The following is a 27256-nucleotide window of genomic DNA, read 5'->3' as shown; positions in this document are numbered from 1 at the left end:
ATTCGCTTAGAAAGACAAAAATTAACTTTGTTCAAGGGGTTGTTTCCACCCTTAAAACCGTTTTTGGGCACCAACGAAAAATTGTTTTGTTATTAGGTATATCTGCTCTACAATTATGCAGAGTTTCAGATTTTTTTGAATTTCCGCGTTGCCGAATGTCCCTTGTAAGTCACGTCTGCTCGCGGCGACGATTCGTGACAGACTCTGCTGCTGTTGTTTTTCAACAAACTCCCGTCGTCCAGACAAACATCCTTCGACTGTCAAAATCCATATGCCTAAGGCTCGCGGACAACGGACGCTTCCACACTCCTTGTGGCTTGTACACAACAATATGATAGATTTCAAGGAAAAAAAAAATAAAGTTAAATAGCAAAATATTCTAAGACAAATAGTTTTTATAAGAGTTGACCTTTCCACGGTACTTAAACAACACAGAAGTAAAGCCAATTAAATACGTTGTCACAAAAGTTTCAACAACACATTGGAGATGCGATAATGATGAGATATTATGGATTTAATAATATCTAGTCTTGAAACATTTGCTATTTATGTAACTTTTTTCTTCCTTTCATTGAAGTCTATCGCTCTACCAAAAATTTAATCAATCCGAAGACATGAAAACATTTTCATATTTGTCTCTAATTTGTAAAAAAAAAAAGAAAAAAAGAGGTATCTGAGGTTATTGAGATAAAATATTTGACATTTTTAATATAGTTATAAAGGACTATCTATCTACAATTAAGCATTCCAAAAGCACATTTCCACTTCTGGCCCTCCACGTGTCTCAATATAATTCTCCCTCTCTCTCTTTTTGAACACCCTGCGGCCTATCTATCACAAGCCAGTCTCTTAGTCTTCATATTTCACGAATATTTTTGTTACGGTAATTTATTTAATAATTTAATCAAGCGTATACATTTATGGTAAATGCTATTTTCAATAATAATATCGTATGACATAAAATACTAACCTATATAATTGCAAACGTGTCTACCGTCACGAATTAAAAGCTCGCGAAAGAAGCGTTTTTAAATTCATATTCATGTACGTCACATCCTGGGTATGACATTCTTGAAAATGTCTGTCTTGACGAATAGTAAAGAAATACATTAAAAAACGTTAAAGGTGTGATATTGAAAAACATTTGCTAACTCTTTGCCTATGTGACTTTGCAATAGTGCGTAGCTGACCAGTCGGCCAGTCCAATTCATATCTTTATTCATAACGTGAAATGGAAAAAGCCTGAATGTATCAAAGTACAATAATTAATTCTGTCTACTTTGTGTCACTCACAAGGAAACCGTTGGAACTGTCCCTCACCGATTTTGATGGACTTTGGATATGTTGTAGAGTAACAGAAAATATTAGATACATATTATTTTTATTGGCGTATCTCAAGGTTTAGGGGATAAAATAATCCCTTGAAAAAACTAACATTTTCATTTTATGTGAATATCTTCTAAGGTGCAAGATATATAAAAAAATTTTTCCTACAAGTTTTACAGTACTTTATACTGTTTGCAACGATATATTTAGATTTTCCAAAAGTGTCAACCCCCTATCCCTTTAATTTTGCCAATTTAAAAATTTCATGAGAACAAAAATTAAAGATCATTTGATGCCAAATCCATCCATATATAATAATACAATATGGTCATGATTAATTTTTAGAAAAACGAGATGATATCGTGCTATAAGCGCCGTGCTATAGATAGGTGTTGGTAAATAAATACTAGGTAAATAAAAGAATTTTCCAGACAAAAGTTGTTAAAATTAAATCGTAAAAAAAGAAGATATAAAAAAATTGGGTTTTCTGTTTTCAAACATTAAATTGACCTTCATCTGAGCTTAAATACACGTTCCAAGGTCAAACCGAGGACACCATCGTACATCTCCCTTTAAACTTATATAACTATTTAACTTTTATTTAAAACATTTCTTTCTTCAACGCTTCGTTTTTGAGATATTTCGCATTATCAATTTAAATGGTCCATCCCGTATATCATCACTATCATTCATCTATCTAACATCTTGATTTCGTGTAATAAGTTGCATATTGTGTCATTAAAATTAATACTGTTGCATATTGTAATATGAGAAAATATGCATAAGAGACAATTATTAAGTACAGCGCAACTGAAAAGAAATAACACAACACCTATCTACAGCGCGGTGCCTTTAATACGATATCATCTCGTTTTCCTAAAAATTAATCATTACCATATTGTATTATTATATATGGATGGATTCGGCATCAAATGCTTTAATTTAATTTTTGTCTTCATAAAATTTTTTAATTTTGCAAAATTGAAGGAATAACGGTGGGAATTGACACTTTTGGAAAATCTAAATATACCGTTGCAAACAGTATAAAGTACAGTAAAACTTTAGTAGGAGAAATTTTTTCATATACCTCGTACCTTAGAAAATATTCACATAAAATGAAAATGTTAGTTTTTTCGAGGGGTTGTTTCATCCCCTAATCTTGAGATCCGCCGATAAAAAAATATGTTTTTAATATTTTTTGTTGCTCTACAACATATCCAAAGCCCATCAAAATTGGTGAGGGACAGTTCTGACGATTTTCTTGTCAGTGTATAAAGTTCAATTGACACGACATTTCTACGTGATATAACAGACACGGTGTAAAAGAAAAATAGCCAATTCTTTATTCAAATTACATTTTTCTTTTTCTTTTAAAATGTAGAAACGACAAATTGCGAAGTTAAACATTGTCTTTTTAACAGGGTTAGGAAGTAACTCGTTACTTGTAACGAAGTTACAGTTACAGTTATTTTTTTTCAGTAACTATACTTAACTTTGTTCCGTTTTTTCCATTTATAACTGTAATTTAACTTAGTTACATTTGTTTGATAACTAGTAACTTGACAGTTACCTTAATTGTTACTTTATATATTTCAAACTTACAAAATTTCTTTCAAAGTTATATATTTCAAACTTTCAAAATTTCTGACAGACCAGTACGATAACGCGACATGCGATGCTTGATATCCAATAAGCACACAGTTATGGCTGCATTTGGAAAACGCGCTATTGCGTCCTCGGAGCGGATCACGTATAGTACTCGTAGCATTGTACAAAATGAGATATATTCCTTCACTGATGTAATATATCATCATCATATTGTTATAGCATATATCTAAAATTATTCCCAAGATCCTCACAAAGCCAGATTTTGCAATCGGACTGTCTAACTTTTATTATAAATAAATAAAGATGCATCAAGCGTCAAAGTGGATCATGCGAATACAATTTCACAAGAAGAGATATTCCGCCTTGTTGGCGTAATATATGTAATCGCCGAATTTATATGGAATATTCCTTGAACTATCATCGAGGTCCCTACAGAGCCAGATTTTGCATTCCGGCCGTCAAAAATGTATCATATATTAATAAAGCGTGTGTCGTACGAAACATCGCATCGAGTCCCGCGAAATACCATGTTACAAGAAAAAATATTTTGCCTCGTTGCTGTCATATATCAGTACCAAATTGTTATAACATATTCTTCGATCTATCCCCGAGGTCTCTACAGAGCCAGATTTCGCAATCAGGCTGTCTAACATTTATCGTATATAGCAGACTGTACCAGGCATTGCAGCATGTCACGTACAATACAATTTTGGAACATTTATCGTATATAAAAGACTGTACCAGGCATTGCAGCATGTGACGTACAATACAATTTTGGAACATGAGAAATATTGTCTCGTTAATGTAATATATCACCATCAAATTGTTCGGCTGTATTCCATATATTATTTCTAACGTCACTATAAAGCAGGGTTTTGATTATTGATACATATATATATATTATAAGCGACTGTACGGGACAACAACAGGTAACTATTAACTGTTAACTCCTACAAGTAACTGTAGGAACCATTAAAGTTATTGTAATATTAGAAGTTTATTAATGAATTTATTTTTATTTCTTATATTTCAGGACCGATTTTGTAAATATATATATAGGGTGCTAAATTTTAAACGTAACAGGTAAGAAATCTAGAAAACTATGAAAGATATTAAAAAAAGCTAAAATATGTCTTCCATGATTTCGAAGGGGAAAGAGAATGGCATTATCAATTTTTTATTTGGAAGGCATTTTCAAAGTTGGTTGAAGGTCAACTTAATTTTTTTAAGTTGGAAGCCTAATTTTTTATTATATCTTCTTTTTCTACCAATTAATTTGAACAACTTTTGTCTGAAACATTTTTTTATTTGCCTAATATTTTTTAGAAATATTTAAGGGAAACTTGGTAACTTTTTCAACATTTAACTTACGATATCTCGCTAACTATTCGTCGACAGAAAAAATAGTATTAGACTTTTCTACTTTATTTACTATAAAGAATATATTGCTATAATCAAGAATATATTACTATAATAGTGTCCTAACTTTTGTTAATGTAATAATTCTGAAATTTCCAAAAGCCTATAAGTTAACAAAAGTTAGGGCACTATTATAATAATATATTCTTGATAGTAAATAAAGTAAAAAAGTCTAACACTATTTTTTCTATTGTCACTATTGTCGACGAATAGTTAGCGAGATATCGTAAATTAAATGTTGGAAAAGTTACCAAGTTTTCCTTAAATATTAAATATTTCAAAAAATATTAGACAAATAAAAAATGTTTCAGACCAAAGTTGTTAAAATTAATTGGTAGAAAAAGAAAATATAATAAAAAGTTGGGTTTTCTATTTAAAAAAATTAAGTTGACCTTCAACTCACCTTGAAAATGCCCTCCATATAAAAAACTGATAATGCCATTCTGTTTCCCCTTTGAAAATATGGGACACGTATTTTAGCTTTTTTTAATATCTTTCATAGTTTCCAAGACTTTTTAACTGTTACGTTTGAAATTTGGTACCCTGCTCCCCCCCCCATATATATATTTACAAAATCGGTCCTGAAATATAAAAAATAAAAATAAATTCATTAGTAAACTTCTAATATTACAACAACATTAATGGTTCCTACAGTTACTTATAGGAGTTAACAGATAACAGTTACCTGTTGTTGTCCCGTACAGTCGCTTATAATATATATATATATATATATACATTCGGATTATTCGTTATCACATTTGCAGGAAAATTGCAGCTCTGGCTATAAGAACAGTTATGAACTATTTTTCTGCTCTGCATTATCATATTTATCGGAAGACCTAACCGCATATATTAAAATTTTTTCTGCAAAGTTTTTGGTTTCCTACCTAAATTTTGAGTTGTTAGAAACGATTTGTAAATTTTTCTTCTTTCGAGCATCCAGAGTTTCAGTACATACAAGTTGCAAAACTTTTGTATTAGATAAATATTACGCTAACTGTCAATTCGAAATTTTAATTTAAAAATTTTTATCGCTTTCGTCATATATTGAGAGATGCTCCAATTAATTTTATACGTACTTTTATCGTGTAAAAGCATATTTAATTCTGAAGCATTTAAGACGACGTAAACTTTGCAGAAAAAATATCAAATTTTGACAGTTCTCTGTCGATAAAGCGTTCAGGGTACCTATTATGGAACTCGTCGGAATCGATTCCGATCGAATTTATTCCGTTATTTCCTAGATCTCTATTGTCTTTTCTAGGGGAAACGGAATTATTACAATCGGAATCGATTTCGACTAGTTCCATAATAGGTACCCAGCATCCCCTTAAGTTCAAAAATGTTAAATGCGATATTAATCAGTGGTACATATAAGTAGGGATAAATCCGGCCTCAGGAGGGAGATCTTGCAAATATATGTAAAGATAAAGGTCATTGCAAGTGGATCTCCTATATATCCCGGTATATTTATCATAAATGTTTATAGCAGAATATAGTAGCATATATCAATTTATTCCAGTTTATCAGAATATATATTTATCAAATATAAATCCAAAATTGACCAGAATTAATGTAGAAAGGAATGTTAAGTAGAGACTTAAATGTTACCTAAAGTAAGAACGGAAAAATGTCAACGACGACACGTAATGTACGAAAGTATAAAAATAGGAAGCCATTTAAAGCCGCAATGCGTGAATTTAGAATAAATATCAAACAAAAGTAAGCAATCCTTTTTTAGAGTTATAAACGTTTCTCCATATTGGCGACGAAAGTTATTTATACTTGTTTATTAATCATGCACGATGAATAAATAATCGAGTATTTTACCATAATATTTTATCATTGCCTTGTTTACAATAAATATTCTGCGTATTCTCCTTCCCTTTCCACACACCTTGATACCTTCGATTTACAGAATTACGAACTTTTGTAACATTATAAAGATTAACTTCTCAAGATAATATTTCGTTAATAATATCAGCAAGTTCATCATTTTCCAACATCGTGAAATGATTACCTTCGACATGACGAACTTGCACGTTACCTTCAGTCACCTGAATAATAATAATTCTTGTCGTCAATTGATTTTCAAAGGCGGATACATCGATATGCGTCCTTATATTAAGATTACCTTTTTCAAGTCGCTATTTTCGTCGGCAAAAGGCAAGTTGGACGTTGTAGGTTTTAGTAATAATACAGGCGATTTCAGTGGCGGTGATGAGGACGCATCATACTCGTGAATAGCGATCAGATGCTTATAAACCGTTGTACAATAAATCTTGTAATTTTCAAGAGAAGTTACTTGCACAATATCGTCTGAAAGACATTTGACGACAGCATCCCATTTTTTTTCCCACGTGTCGTGTTTAGACAATTCTAATAGAACCTGTTAACAATTATCGTTATTACGTGTCTTATATTATAACAATAAATTCACCATACACAACATACCGATGTATTATCGACAGAGTAGAAGAGATCTATAAGGCCTAGGAGAACATTATTCTGAAATTCCTGAAGATTCGTGAAAGGAAAATATTGATCTTTCAGAGTTTTCATATAATCCGGTGTGCCATCAATTAATATTAACCGTCCTGTGAAATTTCTCGCCTCCAACAATCTCGTCAACTCGATAGCGATTAACGACCCGTATGAATACCCAACTATTATGAATTCCGCAGAACCCTCCATCTTTGATATTATATGCTACAAAAAAAGAAAGAAATATTAATGTTCTTTTTTTCTTATTAGTTTCTTGATCGACGTGACGCAATTCCAGTCTAGTGGAATGGAATCACGGAAATATCGAAAAGGCAACTTCCCTGTTATATTAATACGTACAGGTAACAGACTGGCAGCCGACTGCAATACAGATTCACTCGTGGGGATATTGTTTGATCCGTGCTGCAAACATGTCACGGGACCTTCGATTTTCGAAGCCAACGAATTAAATACGCTCCCGCAACCTTCGATTCCTGGTAGAAGAAATATCCGCTTTGTGCCCATTTTACTTCTAGTAGTTATCTCCAAGCAAACATCTGGAACCATGTCTAAATTATTGATTAAACGAATTACAAATTTTATACCCCCTGAATCGAGTGTCTCAATCTGCTCAAAACGCTTGTTTTTATCGGCCATATTGTGGAGTTTCTCGAAAGTGAGAGTTCTAATGTCCTGCGCGGTAAGATAAACGTCGAATTCTTTCTCCAACGTTTGCTTGATCTCTACCGCCGTCATTGAATCCATACCCATCTCTGACAGGGGGGTGCGAAGTCTAACCGCTTTCACATCTTTTATTCCTAGGTAAGCAAAGACAGGAGAAGATAAGGCTCTTGGATTTTTATCATGATCACATAAATCACAACAAAAGGTATGAGAAAGAATACACACATCATTCTTGCCATAGGTGTTTTATAAAACAGTAACATTTAATATCTATTACACTTCGGACAGTAGAAAAAAATGATGTAAGGAAAAGTTGAATCCTAATCTTGAATTGAGTGGGCACACTATTTTTTTATGAAATCGATTTTTTATTGGTGCAATAAAGGTTGGGCCATAAAAATATAATTGTATTTTTATTTTAAATAGAACTCCTTTATTTTTTGTATAAGTAGATTTTTAAAATATTTTTCGTAAATTTTTTGTATAAATAGATATTTTAAATATTCTCCGTAAAAAGGTAGCAGGATAAGATGACCAAAAAATGAGTAGTTAATAAGACATTTAAGATTTATTAAAGTAAATGTTTGAACGTTCCACCATACAATAAACATTTGGCATCGAGTGTCTAGAAGGATATTTCGAACACTGTTTGTAAATATTCAATTGCGTCGAAAAAATTGTACCGTCTACGCCTGTCTAACAATAAGAATCGTACGCAGTAACGAGTTGTAATTCAATGAAGAAAATATATCATTATGAAAGTTTTAAACAATGAACAAAAGCAGACATGTTCACCATTTTTGTGTTTTGTGATAAGAATGCTATAAATGCTGCAATTATATATCGTCTCATATCCGTAATGTTGCCAAATGTTTGTTGTACGATGGAACATTCGAATATTTACTTTAAAATCTGAATCTGAAATGTCTATTCATTTAACTACTTACTTTCTGGTCATTTTAACTACTTCTTTCTGCAGAATATTTTAACTTGTACAAAGAAAAATCAGGGGCTTCAGTTTAAGATAAAAATGTAGCTGCATTCTTCTCGTCACTGCGCTACCAAAAAATTGACTTCATAAGACAATAATGCTTATGAGAACATTCAACTTTTACTTACGCTGTCTTATTCTTTTGTATTTTCCAAAATACAATAGATATTAATTGTTAGGATTCTGTGAAACACCCTGAATACAATTAACATTGTGTGTGTCATTAATTGTAATTTTTTAACTTTAATTTCAATGTTTTATCGTAAAAAGTTTTCGAAATGATCATCAGATTTGTCACGTTTATGATGAAAAAATTACCCATGATACTAGCTACAGTTTCCACAATGTCCATCACTCCACCAAATGTCGCGCGCTTCTCTGGCACAACCATACTACCTACGATCGGCTTATTTAGAACCATGAAAGTGTCCAGCGACTGCAGACAGGACTGTATTTTCTGTTGTAGAGTACCGCCGATGATCAGTTCCTTATTGTCCTTTTGCATATCGGCCACGAGACCCACATCACCCACCGCGCCCCACTGTATAGCCATCCCAGGTAATCCGTCTTGTACTCTTCTCTCGCATATTCTCTCCATGATGGAATTGGCCATACCGTAATTAGTTTGGCCGGAGTTTCCTCGGCCGCACGAAACGGATGAGAAGACAACAAAGTACCGGAGGTCAGGGCACATTTTCCTGGACAACTCGTCCATTGTTTTCGTCGCCATTGCTTTCGGTTTAAATGATTCTTCGAAGGACTCAGTTGTCTGATTCTTGTAGAGAGAATCTTTCAGCACTACGGCAAGATTGAATATAGCGTCCACCGGTCCCATTTCAATGGCAGTGTTCAGGATGGACGCGCCGTCCTTGTGATCAGACGCTTCAGCACTCGCGATAATCTGCACATTCACCCCATAGGACTTCCATAATTCCACCCTCGAGCGCTGGTAACCGTTTCGCAATCCTGTCCGCGAAGTGAGAAGAAGATTCTTTGCTCCGCGAAGAATCAGCCAGTCGGCCAATTCTAGACCAAAGCCGCCTAATCCGCCCAAAATGATGTAAGACATATGAGACTTGCAGAAAAATCGGGGATAAGCGAGAATAGGAAGACTCAATGGCTCGTTTTCATCGCGTATCTTTATCAGGATCTGAAAATAAGAATGATAATAACAGAATTTCATTGCGATCATATATAGAGCAGCTGTTGCGATAACATTAAAAACATGAATTTCTAGTGTGCGCGAGAAATTACCTTTCCTATGTGCTTGCCAGTTGCCATATACCTGAAGGCATCTTCTACTTCTGTCTTTTCAAAGACTTTCCTTGGAAGAGGTTTTATCGAGCCATTTTTCAGACATTGTAACATATAATTACATACAATTCCGTAATTCTTTGAGACGGAACTTATTATATTGTCTAACATAATCGCATGGAAACTGATGCCTTTCGCAAAAATCATTCTGTCTAAAGTATTATCGGCGATCACGTCATATTTTCCTATTTCCAGGAATCGACCGCCTTTTGCCAAGCAGCGAATAGACGCCTGAAGCTTCTCCTCAGCTAAGGAATTCAATACGATATCAACTCCCCGACCGCGTGTCTGCTCAAGTATCATTTGTTCGAAACTTGTGTCACGAGAATTGCCGATATGATCGTCAAGGATCGAAGGAAAAGTTTCTCTAATGAATTGCCGTTTCTCCAAAGTTCCGACTGTCGTGAATACTTCGCACTTTTCGTACAGCGCGAGGTGGATCGCGGCTTGACCAACACCGCCGGTGCCCGAATGAATGAGAACTTTGTCTCCTCTCTTCATTTTTCCTTTCTCGTAGAGAGCGTAGCAGCTTGTGGCATAAACACACGGAACTGTAGCAGCATCCTCGAATGTCCATTCATCGGGAATAACCCAAGACGTAACGTGGTCCTGGATTGCAACATTTGATATTCCTCTAAAAATATAAATTATGTTTTCATTCAAGTTAACGTCGTCTTTCAATCATGGAGGGAAAATTGATAACTGCATTACATATCTACATTAGTGTTAAATCTAATATCCTTCAATACAACATTGTTATTGAATTTATATTTGATATAATAACTATATTTTGTATTTTATTATCTCACCTGCCGGAGCACATTGCCATTATTCTTTGTCCAAACCCATCATACCCGACAAATTCAAAGCCTAAGAAAGAATCGATATCTCGTTCAATCATTTGGAAGGATTCCAACGCCAGTTTACCAGTAGCTATCAAAATATCTTTGAAATTCAGTGCCGCGTAAATTTTATGTATAACATTTTCGCGGTTGAGTTTGGGAGATGTCCGTCCTTCAACCCAACGGATTGTGCTCATATCACCTCGGATCTAATAGGAATTAAGTTCACGATATAATTTCGTATTATTATTAATACGAAATACTAATAATTGGAGGAGCTTTTTAACGAACGAAATAGACCTTTATACTGGTAGCCACGGAGTCGTAGTTCCTTGTAAATATCTGCAGCATTCATGCATTCTTCATCATCTTCGTTTTTTGGTAGAAACTGAACGGATATTTTCTCTTTCACGATATCGTCAGGCACCCTCACGACTCCACTGACGATTACATTCTCTCCCTCTATAATCTCAAAATTATTACCGCCTGTAAAAGTATCACAATTATTACACGATAATATCATTATTTCTCTGAATCTATTACATCGACTTGATTTCTATTGTTGAAGACAATTTTGTTGTTGCAGGAAATTGAATCCCACTGCGACTTCGCAATGTTTTTCCATCTTTTTTCTTAATGTTGATTATATTATTGTTAATGTTATGTCACAATATCGCTGTAAGAGAATATCGAGAATTGAGTCTCGGGTAATTGCAAAAGTATTTACCTTCTTGGATCATAATAGTTAAGTCCAGCTTGTCTCGTCGTGATAAGTGAATAGCGCGTATGAATTTAACATTTTCAAATACAATAGGTATGTTTCTATGATCAATGCCGCTCAACAAACCAATAGTATGCCAAATTTCGTAAAGGTAACCCGTAGCTGGTAACAAATTTCTTCCATCGATTATATGATCAGACATATATTCAAAATCTGCATCAGCGGGTGTAATAGTGACGATTCTTTCTCTGCTGAAAATTTTACTTTCACCTATATGATGGTAGAAGTAATAGTCCTCAGAGTGATTCCATCTGCAATATTGTTTTAAAATTAGTAATGTAAACAAAGAATCGTGATTCGTTTTCTTATACTTATATTTCAAGAAGAGACGGACCTAATGAGAGGAGATATCATTGGTGTTCCCCGACTAACAGGAAATTGCACTGGCGGATACAAACTTGCAATCTGTGGCTGAAGTCCTACATTATAAAGATCTCCGATTCCTTCTAAAAAGTTTTGCATAGTATGCTTTTGACCGCGTTTATAGAGTGAAATCAACGTTATCACTGACTGCAAGTTTGGTATGAGTGGCTGAAAAGTATTGTGTGGTACTATGTCGACGAGTATCGTATCTTTCGGTAACAAAGCTGTAATTTTTTGTAATGGTACTGGATTCAGTATAATGTCTACATAATATTCTGCAGCGGTCTCAAACTTGTCGCGTTCGCTTCGTGACCTGCCCAACTGTGTTACACCGCGGCTGTTTAGAAAGTTCGCTGGTAATATTCGGTAGAGATGTTCCAAGAGTTTTGATCTAACAACATCAAGATAGTTGCCTTGATTCTTAGTAATGTCATCAACTTGAGGAGCAATGATCAATATTATTATGTCTGGTTTCATAAGTATGTATAAATGAAACATACATAAACAATCGCTCCACATAAGGAAAGCGGAAATTAGTAATTAAAATGAATTCAAAAGTCGTTAAAACCTGAGACATGGCCTGCTCAAACGCCGTGCCTATGAAATACGCCGTCAAAATTGTTGTCTCGATAGTGAAACGTCCATCAACATATTCGGATATAAGTTGACCAATAGACTGACCTATCGTGTAATCGGATAGAATACCAATGTGTGTTAAGATATCCACTATTCCAATCTAAAATGTTGTTGATAAAAGTATTGGCTTTTAATTGAGAGGCTATTACATCATACGTTTACATGGTTTTACGTGGCTAAATACCGATATAAATATACACACACACACACACACGAGTACTTAAATAATTTATATGTTGGACTGTGCTTAGTCAAGCATTTTATATATTGTGAATATAAAATAATTGATGTTTCTTTCTTATACCTGTATGGCAATGATTCCTACAAATGATTCTACGATGCTATTGCTGGTAGTTTTATTTTTGTTTTTTATAATATCCGTAACACATATATCCCGCTGCTTTAATGTTTCATTACATTTCTTTATTGCCTTTGCAAACACTGGTAGTTTCATCAGTTCTTTAATATATCAAAAGCAAACATATTAATCATATATGAAGGACATTGTATATATCCATGGAGTTGTATATATCCATTCCATCAAATTTATGTATTGAAAATAAAATATTCGTAATAGTTGCTTTCGTACCTATGTTACGCCACTCAACTTCTGTTCCAGGAAATACAAAGCAGATTGGTCTCCTTGAGTTTGCGCAGTTTTCAACTTTTCTTATTTTGTTAACAGGAACTTCAGGTCCAGCAATAGTATATCCTCTATAGGGATGGCCTTCAATATTTTCTGCATGAATGCTATGCAGAAGAGCCATATATTCCACGTCTATCTGTCGGCTATTCACCTACCGCGGCAGAGTTGGACATATTCATCTTATCACGGAAATAATCATTTTGATCTTGTATAATTTCTATTTTAATTTGGTTTTTAAAAATACGTTTTTAGTTAAATTTACTTACGTCATCTAATAGAGTCTGAACAGCCTCCTCAGTACGACCAGATACCGCTACGAGTCTGGGTAAGCCATCTGGTATTCCAACATTGATTTTATTTTTGGGATTTGATTTCAGTAGTATGTGACAGTTTCCACCGCCAAATCCGAAATTATTAATGCCAATGTAACCACCGTTCCATGAAGTTGGTTCAGTGACGACATTCATTCTTCCTTCAATTATAGGAGTCAGTTCCTTTCGCGGTGTTTTGTAGTGTATGGTTGGTGGAATAATGCCTGTTTCCATCGCTATCAACACCTTAAAAACGTTGAAATATATCACATACAACCTCTTATAAGGAAACCGTGGGAACTGTTCCTCACCGATTTTGATGGGCTTTGGATATGTTGTTAAGCAACAAAAAATATTAAATACTTATTTTTTTATCGGCGTATTTAGTACCCAAATAGCCAAACCTGTGCGAGCAGATTTCGAGCAAAGCCTGCTATCATAATTTGATGTCAAATAGGCAACAAATTTAATGCAGAATTTGTTATATCAAATTATGCCACCAATCTGCGGACAAATATGCGCCAGATCCTGCTGTCGGATATTTGACGGCAGATTTGTAGCCAAAACCTCGCAAGATTTGTAGTAATTTGACGGCAGATTGGCGGCAGAAATCGAGCAAATTCTGCGCGTAGACTCTGCGCGTAATTTGGCAGCAGGACCTGCGTAGTTTCTTCCAACAATCTGCTCGAATGGTCTGCACGTAGGTCCTGTCGACAAAACACGAGCCTAATGAGGACACAGATGGCTATGGTTTTGATATGACGATCTGATCGAAATTAGCGTCAATCTGTGCGCATTTTGCTAGCATGTTGCTTACTGGGTACAACACTTAATAATATAAAATAATAGAAATATTTAAATATATATATATTTCTGATATCCAAGACCTACTGATTCGTAATATAAAGCCTCTCATGGGCAACTGTCAGACTCACCTTCTAGAAGAGGCAGCAAAAGAAATCGGATTAAGAATCAATGAAGACAAAACAAAAATACTAGTGACATCTAGAAAGAGAAGAAAAAGTGGACAAAAACTCGCCGTCGGTGAATATGAGCTCGAGGAAACAAATGAGTTCAAATATTTGGGATCGGTATTAACCAATGACAATAACGAAGTCAAAGATGTGAACTTGAAAATCAAATAGGCAAATAGGGCATACTATGCTCTACTCCCAGTGATAAAATCCAGAGACGTGCATAGAAATACGAAAATTATGCTATATAAAACACTAATACGTAGTGTAATTACGTATGGATGTGAAGCATGGGCAATCACGAAAGAGATGGTGGAATGTCTAGACGCTTTCGAAAGAAAAATTTTATGTATGATATGTAGCCCAATACAAGAGAATGGTATATGGAGGATGAGATATAACCAGGAGTTATACGAAATACATAGAACACCAAAATTATCTAAACATATTAGGATCATGCGGCTTCGCTGGGCCCAGGCATGTGCAAAGGATGGAAAACACAAGAACACCAAAGAGAATATTAACGACAAAAATATATGGAGGCCGACCGAAGGGAAGACCGAGGGCGAGATGCGAGGACGGCATGGCAGAGGACACTGCTGAATGAGGGGAGATGGAGACGGGATGCGATGGACCGGGATGCTTGGAGGGCCAGACTTCTGGAGCTCTGGATGGCTCGAACTTGAGCTGTAGCGCCACTGGATTGGATATACATGTTTCTAATCATCTTGTGTCCGATTTCTTAGCACCTTTCTTCCTGGTTTTACAACAAGAAAAAGTAACAGAAAGTAACGAAGTCGTTATTTTAAAATATCGTTACTTTCAAGTAATGGTAACGCATTATTTTTTAAGACCAGTAACGAGTAACGGTAATGAGTTACTTTTTACCGAAAATAACGGTAACGGTAACGAGTTACTTTTAAAAAGTAACTTTCCCAACCCTGAATATATGTGGATAAAATTTTGTTTTGGTCATTTATTGGTTTACGGTGTAACTATTTTAGTGTATTTCTGTGTTAAATTTTGTCACTGAAAAAGCGACTTCAACTCTGCGTTTAAAAGCTTTTTTAGAGAATCTTTATAGTTTTTTCAATTTTAAGACTGTTACATTATTAAATTTATCATGTTAAATTTTTAAGCTCATCATTAGATACAGTGATCGCAAAGTTTTTGAATACAATTTTAGAAATATTAAATTACCAGACAATTCAAAATGTAATATGTTCTGTGCTAATTCGTTTCTTGCGAACGCAGTCTTGTGTTTTTGCTGGTTAAGGAATTAAAATACGTACTTTTACCACTTGACAAAGGCCACTAGCAGATTCAGAATGCCCGAGATTTGATTTTATCGAACCCACCAATAAGGGAGTAGTCCTCTTTGAACATAAAGCCTGATCGATGGCGTCAACTTCTGGCGGATCTCCTGCTAAAGTACCAGTGGCGTGGGCCTCCATGTAGGACAGCTCTTCGGGTGTGATGCCGCAATCATTGTAAAAGTCTTCCAATAATTTCTTTTGCATACTGAAAGAAGGATATGTAATCCCTTCTGGCTTCCAACCATCGCAATTAGTTTTAGAGTAGACGAGGGTAGCATAGATTCGTTTCGCGTTCTTCACTTTCTGCAGATATATTACTGCGATTGTTTCACTGCGCATATAACCCGTACTGCTCACATCGAAGGGCTTGCAGTAACCATCCGCGGAGAGGACTCCTAAAATTGTTCAATCCGCTAACAATTAAGCGATCTTTCGTCGAGTTATCGCCATGACAGCGTTTATACGTAAGCGATAGATCTCAAGTAATGATTTTACATTTTATAAGATTATTTACAAGCTTACCGAGATGAAAAAATTGAAGCGTTATATTGGGATGAAGACACAGATTAGCACCACCCACGATAGCTGCATCACACTCTCCACCTCGTATCATTCTGAAAGCTTCCGCAATAGCGTAGTGGGTTGAACTGCAGGCCGTATCCATCACATAAGACGGTCCGGTAAGACCGAGCCAATTAGAAATGCTGTTCGCTAGCCAGTATTTACCGAATCCAATAACTGAGTATCCAGGTGACTAATTAAAAATAAATTACGTTCATGTTAGTATTTATTTTCCCCTTACTCATTTCCCCCTTTATTGTATACATATAGGGTGGTCCATTTTAATCGACAATCGAAAATATTTCGTCAGGTAAGCCAGGTCGTTAGGTCGCGAAAAATGTTTCAAACAAAAGTTGTAGGGTTCAGAGGGAAACATTTGACGGTGATCTTGGCTTAACCTTAGATTGTCGTTTGAAGGTCACGTAGAGGTCAACTTTACAGTCCTAAATCATAATTTATTTTCCCTCGGGAATAGCCTCAATACCACTTTCCCTCATCGATGGATAGGTCGGGATGGTCCAATTTGGTGGCCATGAAGATCATTCGACCTTACCTCCAAATTTTTATCTGTAGAGATTTTTGAAAGGCGCAATGTTTCATCAACTGTCAACGACGCGACAGCACTGTAAACTGAAGCGTGTTACAATAATATGCTTGAAGCGTGTTAAAATATGTCTCCACTTTAGACATACAAAATCAGCAAATTAAATCAACACATATATGTATGTTAAAAGAACATATTTATGTATGTGTTAAATATAATTGTTTGTATGTGTGTTAATGGTTAGATGTATTAAAATAACACTCTCACTGTGTTATGAAAGTATTGGACTTGAATAAGTTCTGCTGTTTTTTCGCGAAAATAAATGCTTCATTTAGAATATTAGTAAAGAGCATGTGGTTGAAAATATTGTCCATCGCTAGCCACTACTTTCTTCTATCTTTTTGGCAGCATACGAATACCATGTCGAAAGAATGACTCATCTTTTGAGATTATCCACGAATCGACCCATTTTCTGGCATCTTCATAAGAATGGAAATGCTACTCAGCCAGGCCATGAGTCATCGATCGGAACAATTTGTAATCGGAAGGAGCAATGTCCGGCGAATACGGCGGATGGGGTAGGACTTCCCATTTGACCGTTTCTAAGTAGGTTTTGACCGGTTTTGCAACATGTGGCCGAACGTTGTCATGCTGCAAAATTACTTTGTCGTGTTTCTCCTCGTATTGCGGCCGTTTTTCCTTCAATGTTCGGCTCAAACGCATCAATTGTAGTCGATAGATGTAGTCTCCCGTGATAGTTTCGTTGGGTTTGAGGAGCTCATAATATACTACACCCAGCTGATCCCACCAAATACATAGCATGAGCTTGGAACCATGGATATTCGGCTTTGCCGTCGATGTTGATGTATGGCCGGGCTTACCCCACGATTTTCTACACTTCGGGTTATGGTAGTGTAACCACTTTTCATCGCCAGTCACGACACGATGCAAAAAACCTTTCCTTTTCTGCCGTTGGAGCAGCTGTTCACACGTGAAAAACACCGTTTGACGTCTCTCGACTTCAATTCGTACGGCACCCAATTTCCTTGCTTTTGAATCATTCCTAATGCTTTTAAACGTTTGGCAACTATTGTATGATCAACTCCTAATGATTCTGCAAGTTCATTTTGCGTCTGGGCGACATGGGCATGGGTCTTCATCGAGTAATGCTTCCAATTATTCGTCTTCGAACTTTTTCGATGCGCCAGAGCGTTCTTTATCTTCAACATCAAAATCATTATTTTTCAAGCGTCTAAATCAATCTCTGCATGTTGTTTCCGACAGAGCATGGTCGCCGTAAGTCTCCACAAGAATTCTATTTATGTGCTTCAGATTTTTTTTGAAAAAAGTAATGCAGTAAAATTCCCCGCAAACACTCTTTTTTGGCACGAAATTCGACATGTTTAACGCTATGAAAAAATATGTTGTTTACACTTCGGAGGAATAACGTATACTGTCACTTCGAGCCTAATGGTGGAGCTTCACGATGAAGTTGGCTGTAGTATTGCCCGATGCAAAAAGGCTAAGATATCACCATCTATCGAGAAACAGCGAGAACTTATTCAAGTCCCCAATATATTAAAATAACATATCTCAAATGTGTTATGAAGGTATATCAAAATAACACACCTCAAGTGTGTTATGAATGTGAATTGAGTAACATTGCAAATCCAAGTGTGTTATTTTGAAATGCACAAGCGTGTAAATAAATGAATCTTTTTTACACATTTCTTCCATTTTAAATCACGCGTTATTTAACATATTACGTTTAAACATATAACAATGAATAACATATAATTAATGATTTAGTCTCTAATAATATAAAAGCAAGTTATTATTACATTAATTTGTTCAATAGATACAATACTTTTTTGAAGGCGAGTAATCTCCGATCCTGTCGATTTGTGTTTCTCTTACATGTATTTTTTTTAATACACATATGTGTGTTCATTTAAACGTGTGTTAACAAAATTAGTGTACTATCATGAACACATTACTAGTATGTTACATGACTTGGTGTTATCCAATATATCACCCAAGTGTGTTCTCAGTGTATTTCGATTATCATTCTGTGTCTAAATAACACACTCGTGTGTCACGGGATTATTGAGGAAAAGTAGTTTTACAGTGTAGGCATCGGAATATGTGTGTTAAAACTGAGTGTTAGTGTGTTATTTTGACACATTAGCTGGCACTAATTGCGTCAAAATAATTCGTTTTCTGTGATAAAAGTATATTTTAATAACACACTTGTCTGTAACACACCATGTAACATATTACAGAAACATGTTATTTTTCCTCAACAATCCCGTGACACACGTAGAGTGTGTTATTTAGACACAGAATGACAATCGAAATACACTGAGAACACACTTGGGTGATATATTGGATAACACACCAAGTCATGTAACACACTAATAATGTGTTCATGATAGTACACTAATTTTGTTAACACACGTTTAAATGAACACACATATGTGTATTAAAAAGAATATATGTAAGAGAAACACAAATCGACAAAATCGTCGCCTTCAATTTACTCGCCTTCAGAAAAGTATTGTATCTATTGAACAAATTAATGTAATAATAACTTGCTTTCATATTATTAGAGACTATATCATTAATTATATGTTATTCATTGTTATGTTTAAGCGTAATATATTAAATAACGCGTGATTTAAAATGGAAGAAATGTGTAAAAGAGATTCATTTATTTACACGCTTATGCATTTCAAAATAACACACTTGGATTTGCAATGTTACTCAATTCATAACATACTGAAAGTATGTTATTTTAATACACCTAACCATTATCACACATACAAACGATTTAACACATACATAAATATGTTTTTTTAACATACATATATGTGTTAATTTAATTTGCTGATTTTGTATATCTAAAGTGGAGACATACTTTAAGACGTTTCAAGCATGTTATTGTAACACACTTCAGTTTACAATGTAGTTTTACAATGAGGATATGATGGATCGCATCAGAAATGCGTGCCGAGCGATTCCAGCAAACATTCTTGTGAAACTCATCGAGAGTTTCGAAAAACGAGTTTGAGTGTGCCGAACTGTCGATGGCAGCGTTTTCGAACATCTATGAGGAATGAATCCCCCCCCCCCACACACACACACACACACACAAAATCGGCGCTTTCTAGGGTCACTATGATGTACAAATCTGACTGAACAACCTCCCCGCGATGTATATCGGGTAATGCGAATATTGGCGGTATGTCAAATTTGAAGCTTCATATCTTGGGAATGACTTATGCTAATGACAAAAATAGATAGTATTTTGAAAACGTTTTGACAAGGGCTACAAGAATATGCAATAAAAAGTTGGGTATTCTATTTAGGATTTTAAAGTTGACCTTTACGTGACTTTCAAATGACAATCCAAGGTCAAGCCAAGGTTACCATCAAATGTCTCCCTCTTAGCTCTACAACTTTTGTTTGAAACATTTTTCGCGATCTAGCTTACCTGACGAAATATTTCCGATTGTCGATTAAAATAGACCACCCTGCGTTTATACAGGGTGGTCCATTTTAGTCGACAATCGGAAATATTTCGTCAGGTAACCCAGATCGATGAAAAATGTTTCAAATAAAAGTTGTAGAGATCAATGGGGACACACACTAATGATCCTGACTTTGATCTTGAGGAATTTTCAAGGTTATTTGAAGGTCAACTTTAATTTTTTAAATAGGAACCACTGTTTTTGACTCCAAAAATGAAAAGAGCGGAAAATTTTACGTTCAGATAGGTAAATTATGTTAGGAGTCCCATGACATTTAAAGATCATTTTAAAGCCAAATACATATTTTTTATCAATATCCTCAAACAACTCGTAACGTAAAAAGAGGTGTTAAAAAATGTTTTCAACAAAAGTTGTAGAGGTTGAAGGGGGTCGCCCACTGATGCGCTTGACTTCGACCTTCACGAACTAGATGTTACGAGCCCTTGCAGTAAGATTTCGTATTATAGTATTATTGGGATAACGTGTTTTCACGTACAAACATTTTCGCGAGCTCCTTTTTGTTCAATCGTGAAAATTTTAAGCACCATTTTCGCACACACTTTTTGCATGTTAAAATTGTTATGTAAAATTTGCCTTACGCATTCTTTGTCAATTTCTACAGTTTCAGCAATCGCACGAATAGTTAACCGACGGTCAGATCGAATCAGATTACCGACTTTTTCAATATTTTCATCCGTTTTTGACGTGGAAGGGCGACCCGGGCGTGAATCATCTTCAACGTCTTCTCGGCCATCTTGGAAACGCTTACACCACTCAAAAACACGCGTACGTGATAAACATTCATTGTCATATACTTCTTTTAATAAAAGATAAGTTTCAGTAGCGCTTTTTCCAAGTTTCATGTGAAATTTCACGACGATTCGTCGCTCTATTTTTACACTTATCACTTTTCCGACAAAACAAAACAACAGCTCTTATACAAACGAAGGCCACGGCCAGTTTAATTTGTTTACAGACGGGAGGCGCCGCATTCGGAAGAGAAGGCTTCACGTTACATAGCTGTCGGTCGTTCGCGTTTGGCGCATGCGTACTTCTTCTATAGAAGCATCAATCTCGTTATTTTATAGCCACACCTCGTATTTGGCTTTAAAATGATCTTTAAATATCATGGGACTCCTATCATAATTTACCTATTTGAACGTAAAATTTTCCGCTCTTTTCATTTCTGAAGTCAAAAATAGTGGTACCTATTTGAAAAATCAAAGTTGACCTTCAAATAACCTTGAAAATTGACCTCAAAGTCAAAGTCAAAATCAGTCAGTGTGTGTCCTTCATTAACATCTACAACTTTTAGTTAAAACATTTTTTGCGATCTGGCTTACTTGACGAAATATTTCCGATTGTCGATTAAAATGGACCATCCTCTATGTGTACAAAATACTTTTTCAGTTATATTAAGTAATATAAAAGTCTCAAATAATGTCTGTGCCAATGCTGATTAGCTGCTTTCAGAGCTTCGTCTAATTATGTAATTGATATTAAGTATTCAATGACTGCAGCGTTTTTATCTTCCTATGCTAAATTCAATAAGTTTTGGCATGAACTTTCATGGCATGAATATTTCAGGAACAAGATCATTTAGAGGGATAATTCTTAAAAAGAGTATATATTTATTAAAGTAACAATAGAATGTTTGTTTATAATATTATTAATAAAAAAATGTTTCTTTCCATTATATTTGGCAGTTCCAGAACTGCTTTTATATTAGAGATATGAAATCATCTGAAATCATCTAGTGTACCTGAGGCTTGGTAAGAAAAGTTATGTTGGCCGCTTCAGAATAACACGATCCTATAAAGACACCAGTTTTCGTTCCTCGTAATTCTTTGGGATTTACACCGGCGTCGATAAGTGCTTCATAAGTGTGCTCGAGCAACATCCTGCACATAGGATCAGTAATATGCGCTTCCACAGATGAAATACCAAAGTACTCTGCGTCGAACTTGTTTATATTATTAACCTTTCCTGATCGATCCGGCATGTCATAATTAGCTGTAAAAATGCCAAACATTTATTTTTATACTATGACTATAATCTGCAGTATTGCTACTATTTTCTTTTCTATTTTGTTTTTTCCCTTAATATTTTATTCAAATTGTATCTGTATATTACCATTTTTCCATCGTCGATTGTCGTCCGAACCTAGGTCCATCATATTCAAAAGATTTTCTTGCAACTCCTTTATATTGTCTGTATCGGGAAATCGACCGGCCATACCAGAAATCACAATCTCTTCACCCGGCGGCATTTTCTCGTATGGGTTATAACTTTTGCTGTCTTCCATATTTCTGTCTCACTAACAAATCTATTCGTACTGAAAACATAGTGCAAAATGCTTTTTGCTCTCTCGGACACAAATAAACAAAACGATCAAACGGGATGTAGGATAAATCAACAATTTTATTCCATGAGCAATCTTTCCGCGTAAGAAAAATATACCTAATATATATTATTCAAAACAATTAGGGGAGCGCTTCAAAACGTGCAAAATTTGATGATTTTTAAGAAGCCATATTTCAGCTTGGGGAGATCGTAGAACAATGTTCGAGAGCGCATTTTGACGGGTAAAGCCTCGACTTTAAAGAGGCTAAGGTTTCATTATTCGTCTCATCGAACTGTTTTTCTTGTGAGGCCCAAAATCAGGTTATGAAAATATTTTGGAAATTTCATGATTTTGTAGCCATACACGAATAAAGCAGAGATGGTAATAAAAATGGCACCACACTCGCTTTGAAGTGGGAAACTTCCCCTTTAAAACGTCGCAAGGAACATTGTTTTATCATACATTGGAGCCGAGTTGTCGCATTTCAAAGTCACACACACACATCACGTACACATACACCATATACATAATGTGCAAAATCCGACTGAGCAACCTACCCGTGGTGCACATCGGATAACGCAAGTGCCGGCGGTGTTGCTAAAAATTTTGCAAAATGTAAAGGTGACTTTGAAATGCTATAAGATTATAGCAAGCTATAATATAAGAGTATAGCAAGCTATAATATAAGATTATAGCTTGCGGTTACTGTTTATAACAATATGTTAATCTTCATAATATTAATGGGGTAATGACCTTAATGACAAATATGAAAATTATTGACATTGGAAGGGTGGTCCCTTTTCTCCATATTTACCACTCTTCATTTTTTATTTCTAGGAACATTTCAGTATTTCAAGGTAAATGTTTAGAGAAAAGAAAGAAATTGCATAATTACTCAGGCAATGAATAAAGAATTTCATAGAAACGCAGCTTTTCGAATTCTTACAGAGTCTGAAACGATCTCTTACTTTCTCTGAAAGTGTTCCAATTCACGCAGTTTCTTGTAGAAATATTTCCGCCAGGGTAATTGTCAGCAAATATCCTAAAATCAGTACTCTGAATGCTAAATTGATAGTAAATACTAGGATTTTGCAAAGTTATTCTAAAAATACATTATTTTTAAGTTTTTTCGCTCAAACCGTCATTTTGAGGCAGCTATCTTGAATACACATTTTCACCAATGCATACCTTGAAAGTTCAACATTTATGGGGACAAGATGTGATACTTTGATACAGATAAAAATCTGTATCAAAGTAACGTTTTTGATACGAAATCAAGCTTATAAGAGATAAAACTGCAGATTTTTCACGACTTTTTTCCATATATTCCGCCATATTGGATTTTATTGTGAATCTAAACGAATTCTGATGCCGGAATCTTGTAGAACGACCTCGAAAACATAAAGAAATGCTATTCGAGCCTGATATAATATGTTTCTCTACATAAAATACAGTTGCAAAGTAAGGCTGACATTGTAGGATATTTTAGGACTTTTGTGCGTTAATGGGTTAAAACCACTATCATTTTTCTTTTCGATCTCGAATCCGACAATTGCCTAAGAGATGGCAAAAATGTACAGAAAACGAAGAAGATTAATTTAAAGATTGAGTTTATATTTATGTTTCTATAAATAAATGTCAAGGTTGGTCAAAAAAGGCCGAGAATTAATTTGTACACCTAATAGTAAAGTTTCAGCTAAAAAATGTCAAGCTGACTATCAGAGTTATGTCGTATAGATTACCGTTCATTTTTCTCTGTATAGGTTGCTCATTTCGTATATGCTTTTAGGATCCAAATCATATTTACAAATAAATAAAAAACGAACGATAAAAAGAACCAAACTAACGAAACCAACAAACGAAAAGTGGAAACTTCATGTACTCGTTTATTCAGAAATAAACGATTGCTGCTGATATTCCGTGTAATTGTTTCACGGTTTTTCCATCTGGATAACCATTTCTGAGTGTGTTTTTCATTTTTACCGTTATATTTACAAAATAATACAAATTTACTCGTTCAGAAGTAGACTATTACTTTACATTTTACTTTACATTACTTTACATTGGAAAGATAATTTTTCGTAGATATAAAATTCTGATATTTTTTTGGTTATCACTACTTATAGTCTCAGTTGAAAAAAACTCAAATTTTATTCTTAAAACACTTATAAAAAAGTCGGGCGTTAAAGAGTTAAAGGGGAAGTTTCCCATTTCAAAGCGAGTGTGGTGCCATTTTTATTTCTATCCCTGTTTTATTTGTGTATGGCTATAAAATCATGAAATTTCCAAAATTTTTTCACGACCTGATTTTGAGTCTCACAAGAAAAACAGTTGGATGAGACGAATAATAAAACCTTAGCCTCTTTAAAGTCAAGGCTTCACCTGTTAAAATGCGCCCTAGAACATGGTTCTACGACTCCCTAAGCTGAAATATGGCTTCTTAAAAACTATCAAATTTTGCAAGTTTTGAAGCGCTCCCCTAATTGTTTTGAGTAGTATATATTGTAATATAAACCCGGATTCGAGAATGTGTTGTCTTCTTTGCACGTTGCTAACGTAAAATAGAACTTTATAATATTGCCAACTGTTACGTTATGTCATTTCGCAAAATATCCTCAGAACAGCAAGTACATACCTTGAGACTGAATACTAGTTGCTGTTGATCGAATCACCGGAACAAAGATGCTTGTGAAACCTGTCGATAGACACGAATATACCGATGTCCTCGATGCGATTACTACCGTGCACATGAACATCAACATTTTATATCCAATGTCGACAACGAGCATCATGTTTACATTCATTGTCTTCCTGTTCCGGTCGCTCTCCCTCTTTTCCATCGCCTAGCCGCGCTCCGTCGTTCTTGCTATTTCATCGCTCTTCTTTTGTTCGATTGTAAATTAGAACGTTGCATAATGTTAGAATAACGCATCATAGTGAATATATAATAGGGGTCAAATATCGTTTTCTTGGCGCGTGTGCGTCAATAGTAGAACTTGCTGTTTGAGACACGTAATTCTAGTTTCCTCTTTCATGTCACGACGTGTAAAATTTGTCTGCGAATTAATTTTATAAAAGGAAAATGGGTGTCTCAAAAAATTTCTCTTGAGACATCCATTCTATTATCCTGTATACATGTAGGTAAAATAAAATGTTCTTCTGAGGAATTTTGCTTTGTTTACAATAACTGTTCTACGTGTTCTACTTTCTACTTTCTATATTTCTATATGTGCTTGACATCTTCGAATTAGAGAATATAAATATATTAAATGACATTTAAACATATCAAATGACATGATTTAAGACCACGTGTAAAGAAAGCTTCAGTTGATTATACGCTTGTACATACATGTGAAAATAACACGCTCGAATATATAGTGTAGAAAAAGGAGGGTATATAGAACAATTATCGGAAATAAAACAATAGTAAAATAGTATTAATATAATAAGATACTCGTTTGTTTATTCATCGTATGCTATCAGCAGAATCAAACATATAACTTTTGTTACCAAAATTGGAAAATGTTTGTAATTCTTTAGGTTGTAATTGATTTTTTTATCTGCGTTTATTAAACATTTTTTATTCACAAGAGGAGAACTAGAAGTGAAGTCGTGTTTTTGCAATGCGGTTTATTATAACAGATAATCCTTTACGTCCATATTAAGAGTCGCAAACATTAATTTCAAACATCTCTTACTTTTTTCCAAATTAAAAAAAAATGAAAATGTTGATGTGAAAGAATTGATTAACCGCTTGGTAATATTGTTGCGCGTATCCGTCTCGCGCGTACCAGGTCCGCGAAATGAACCGACACAGTATTAGAGGAAAAGAAGAACTCCGCTTTACTTTCAATATGTACAGACTCACGAAAATCCTCTCGTCTTAACAACATTAAGAAGAAATGTCTAAGTCACGTCTGCTCGCGGCGACGATTCGTGACAGACTCTGCTGCTGTTGTTTTTCAACAAACTCCCGTCGTCCAGACAAACATCCTTCGACTGTCAAAATCCATATGCCTAAGGCTCGCGGACAACGGACGCTTCCACATTCCTTGTGGCTTGTACACAACAATATGATAGATTTCAAGGAAAAAAGAAATAAAGTTAAATAGCAAAATATTCTAAGACAAATAGTTTTTATAAGAGTTGACCTTTCCACGGTGCTTAAACAACACAGAAGTAAAGTTCCAATTAAATACGTTGTCACAAAAGTTTCAACAACACATTGGAGATGCGATAATAATGAGATATTATGGATTTAATAATATGTAGTCTTGAAACATTTGCTATTTATGTAACTTTTTTCTTCCTTTCATTGAAGTCTATCGCTCTACCAAAAATTTAATCAATCCGAAGACATAAAAACATTTTCATATTTGTCTCTAATTTGTAAAAAAAAAAAGAAAAAAAGAGGTATCTGAGGTTATTGAGATAAAATATTTGACATTTTTAATATAGTTATAAAGGACTATCTATCTACAATTAAGCATTCCAAAAGCACATTTCCACGTCTGGCCCTTCACGTGTCTTAATATAATTCTCCCTCTCTCTCTTTTTGAACACCCTGCGGCCTATCTATCAC

General features: G+C 34.9%; 1 protein-coding gene across 1 annotated transcript; it reads right to left on the bottom strand.

The window, feature by feature from the left end:
* Window positions 1-6177: 6177 nt before the first annotated feature.
* On the bottom strand, window positions 6178-25587 carry LOC112588711 (fatty acid synthase-like). The gene is given in 20 exon segments (XM_025299417.1): window positions 6178-6410; window positions 6488-6742; window positions 6808-7062; window positions 7198-7655; window positions 8831-9662; window positions 9767-10460; window positions 10636-10871; window positions 10873-10877; window positions 10969-11154; window positions 11396-11700; window positions 11784-12249; window positions 12380-12548; window positions 12753-12907; window positions 13038-13245; window positions 13361-13651; window positions 15672-16090; window positions 16218-16449; window positions 22093-22343; window positions 22464-22665; window positions 25310-25587. Coding segments are annotated over 19 exon segments (5691 nt in total). The 5' UTR covers window positions 22636-22665; window positions 25310-25587; the 3' UTR covers window positions 6178-6308.
* Window positions 25588-27256: the final 1669 nt, after the last annotated feature.

The sequence above is a fragment of the Harpegnathos saltator genome, unplaced genomic scaffold (genome assembly GCF_003227715.2).
Source record: "Harpegnathos saltator strain DR-91 unplaced genomic scaffold, Hsal_v8.6 scaffold275, whole genome shotgun sequence".
NCBI classification, from domain to species: Eukaryota; Metazoa; Arthropoda; class Insecta; order Hymenoptera; family Formicidae; genus Harpegnathos; species Harpegnathos saltator.
Note: the sequence above shows the minus strand (reverse complement) of the source record. Positions and strands in the feature narration are given on the sequence as shown.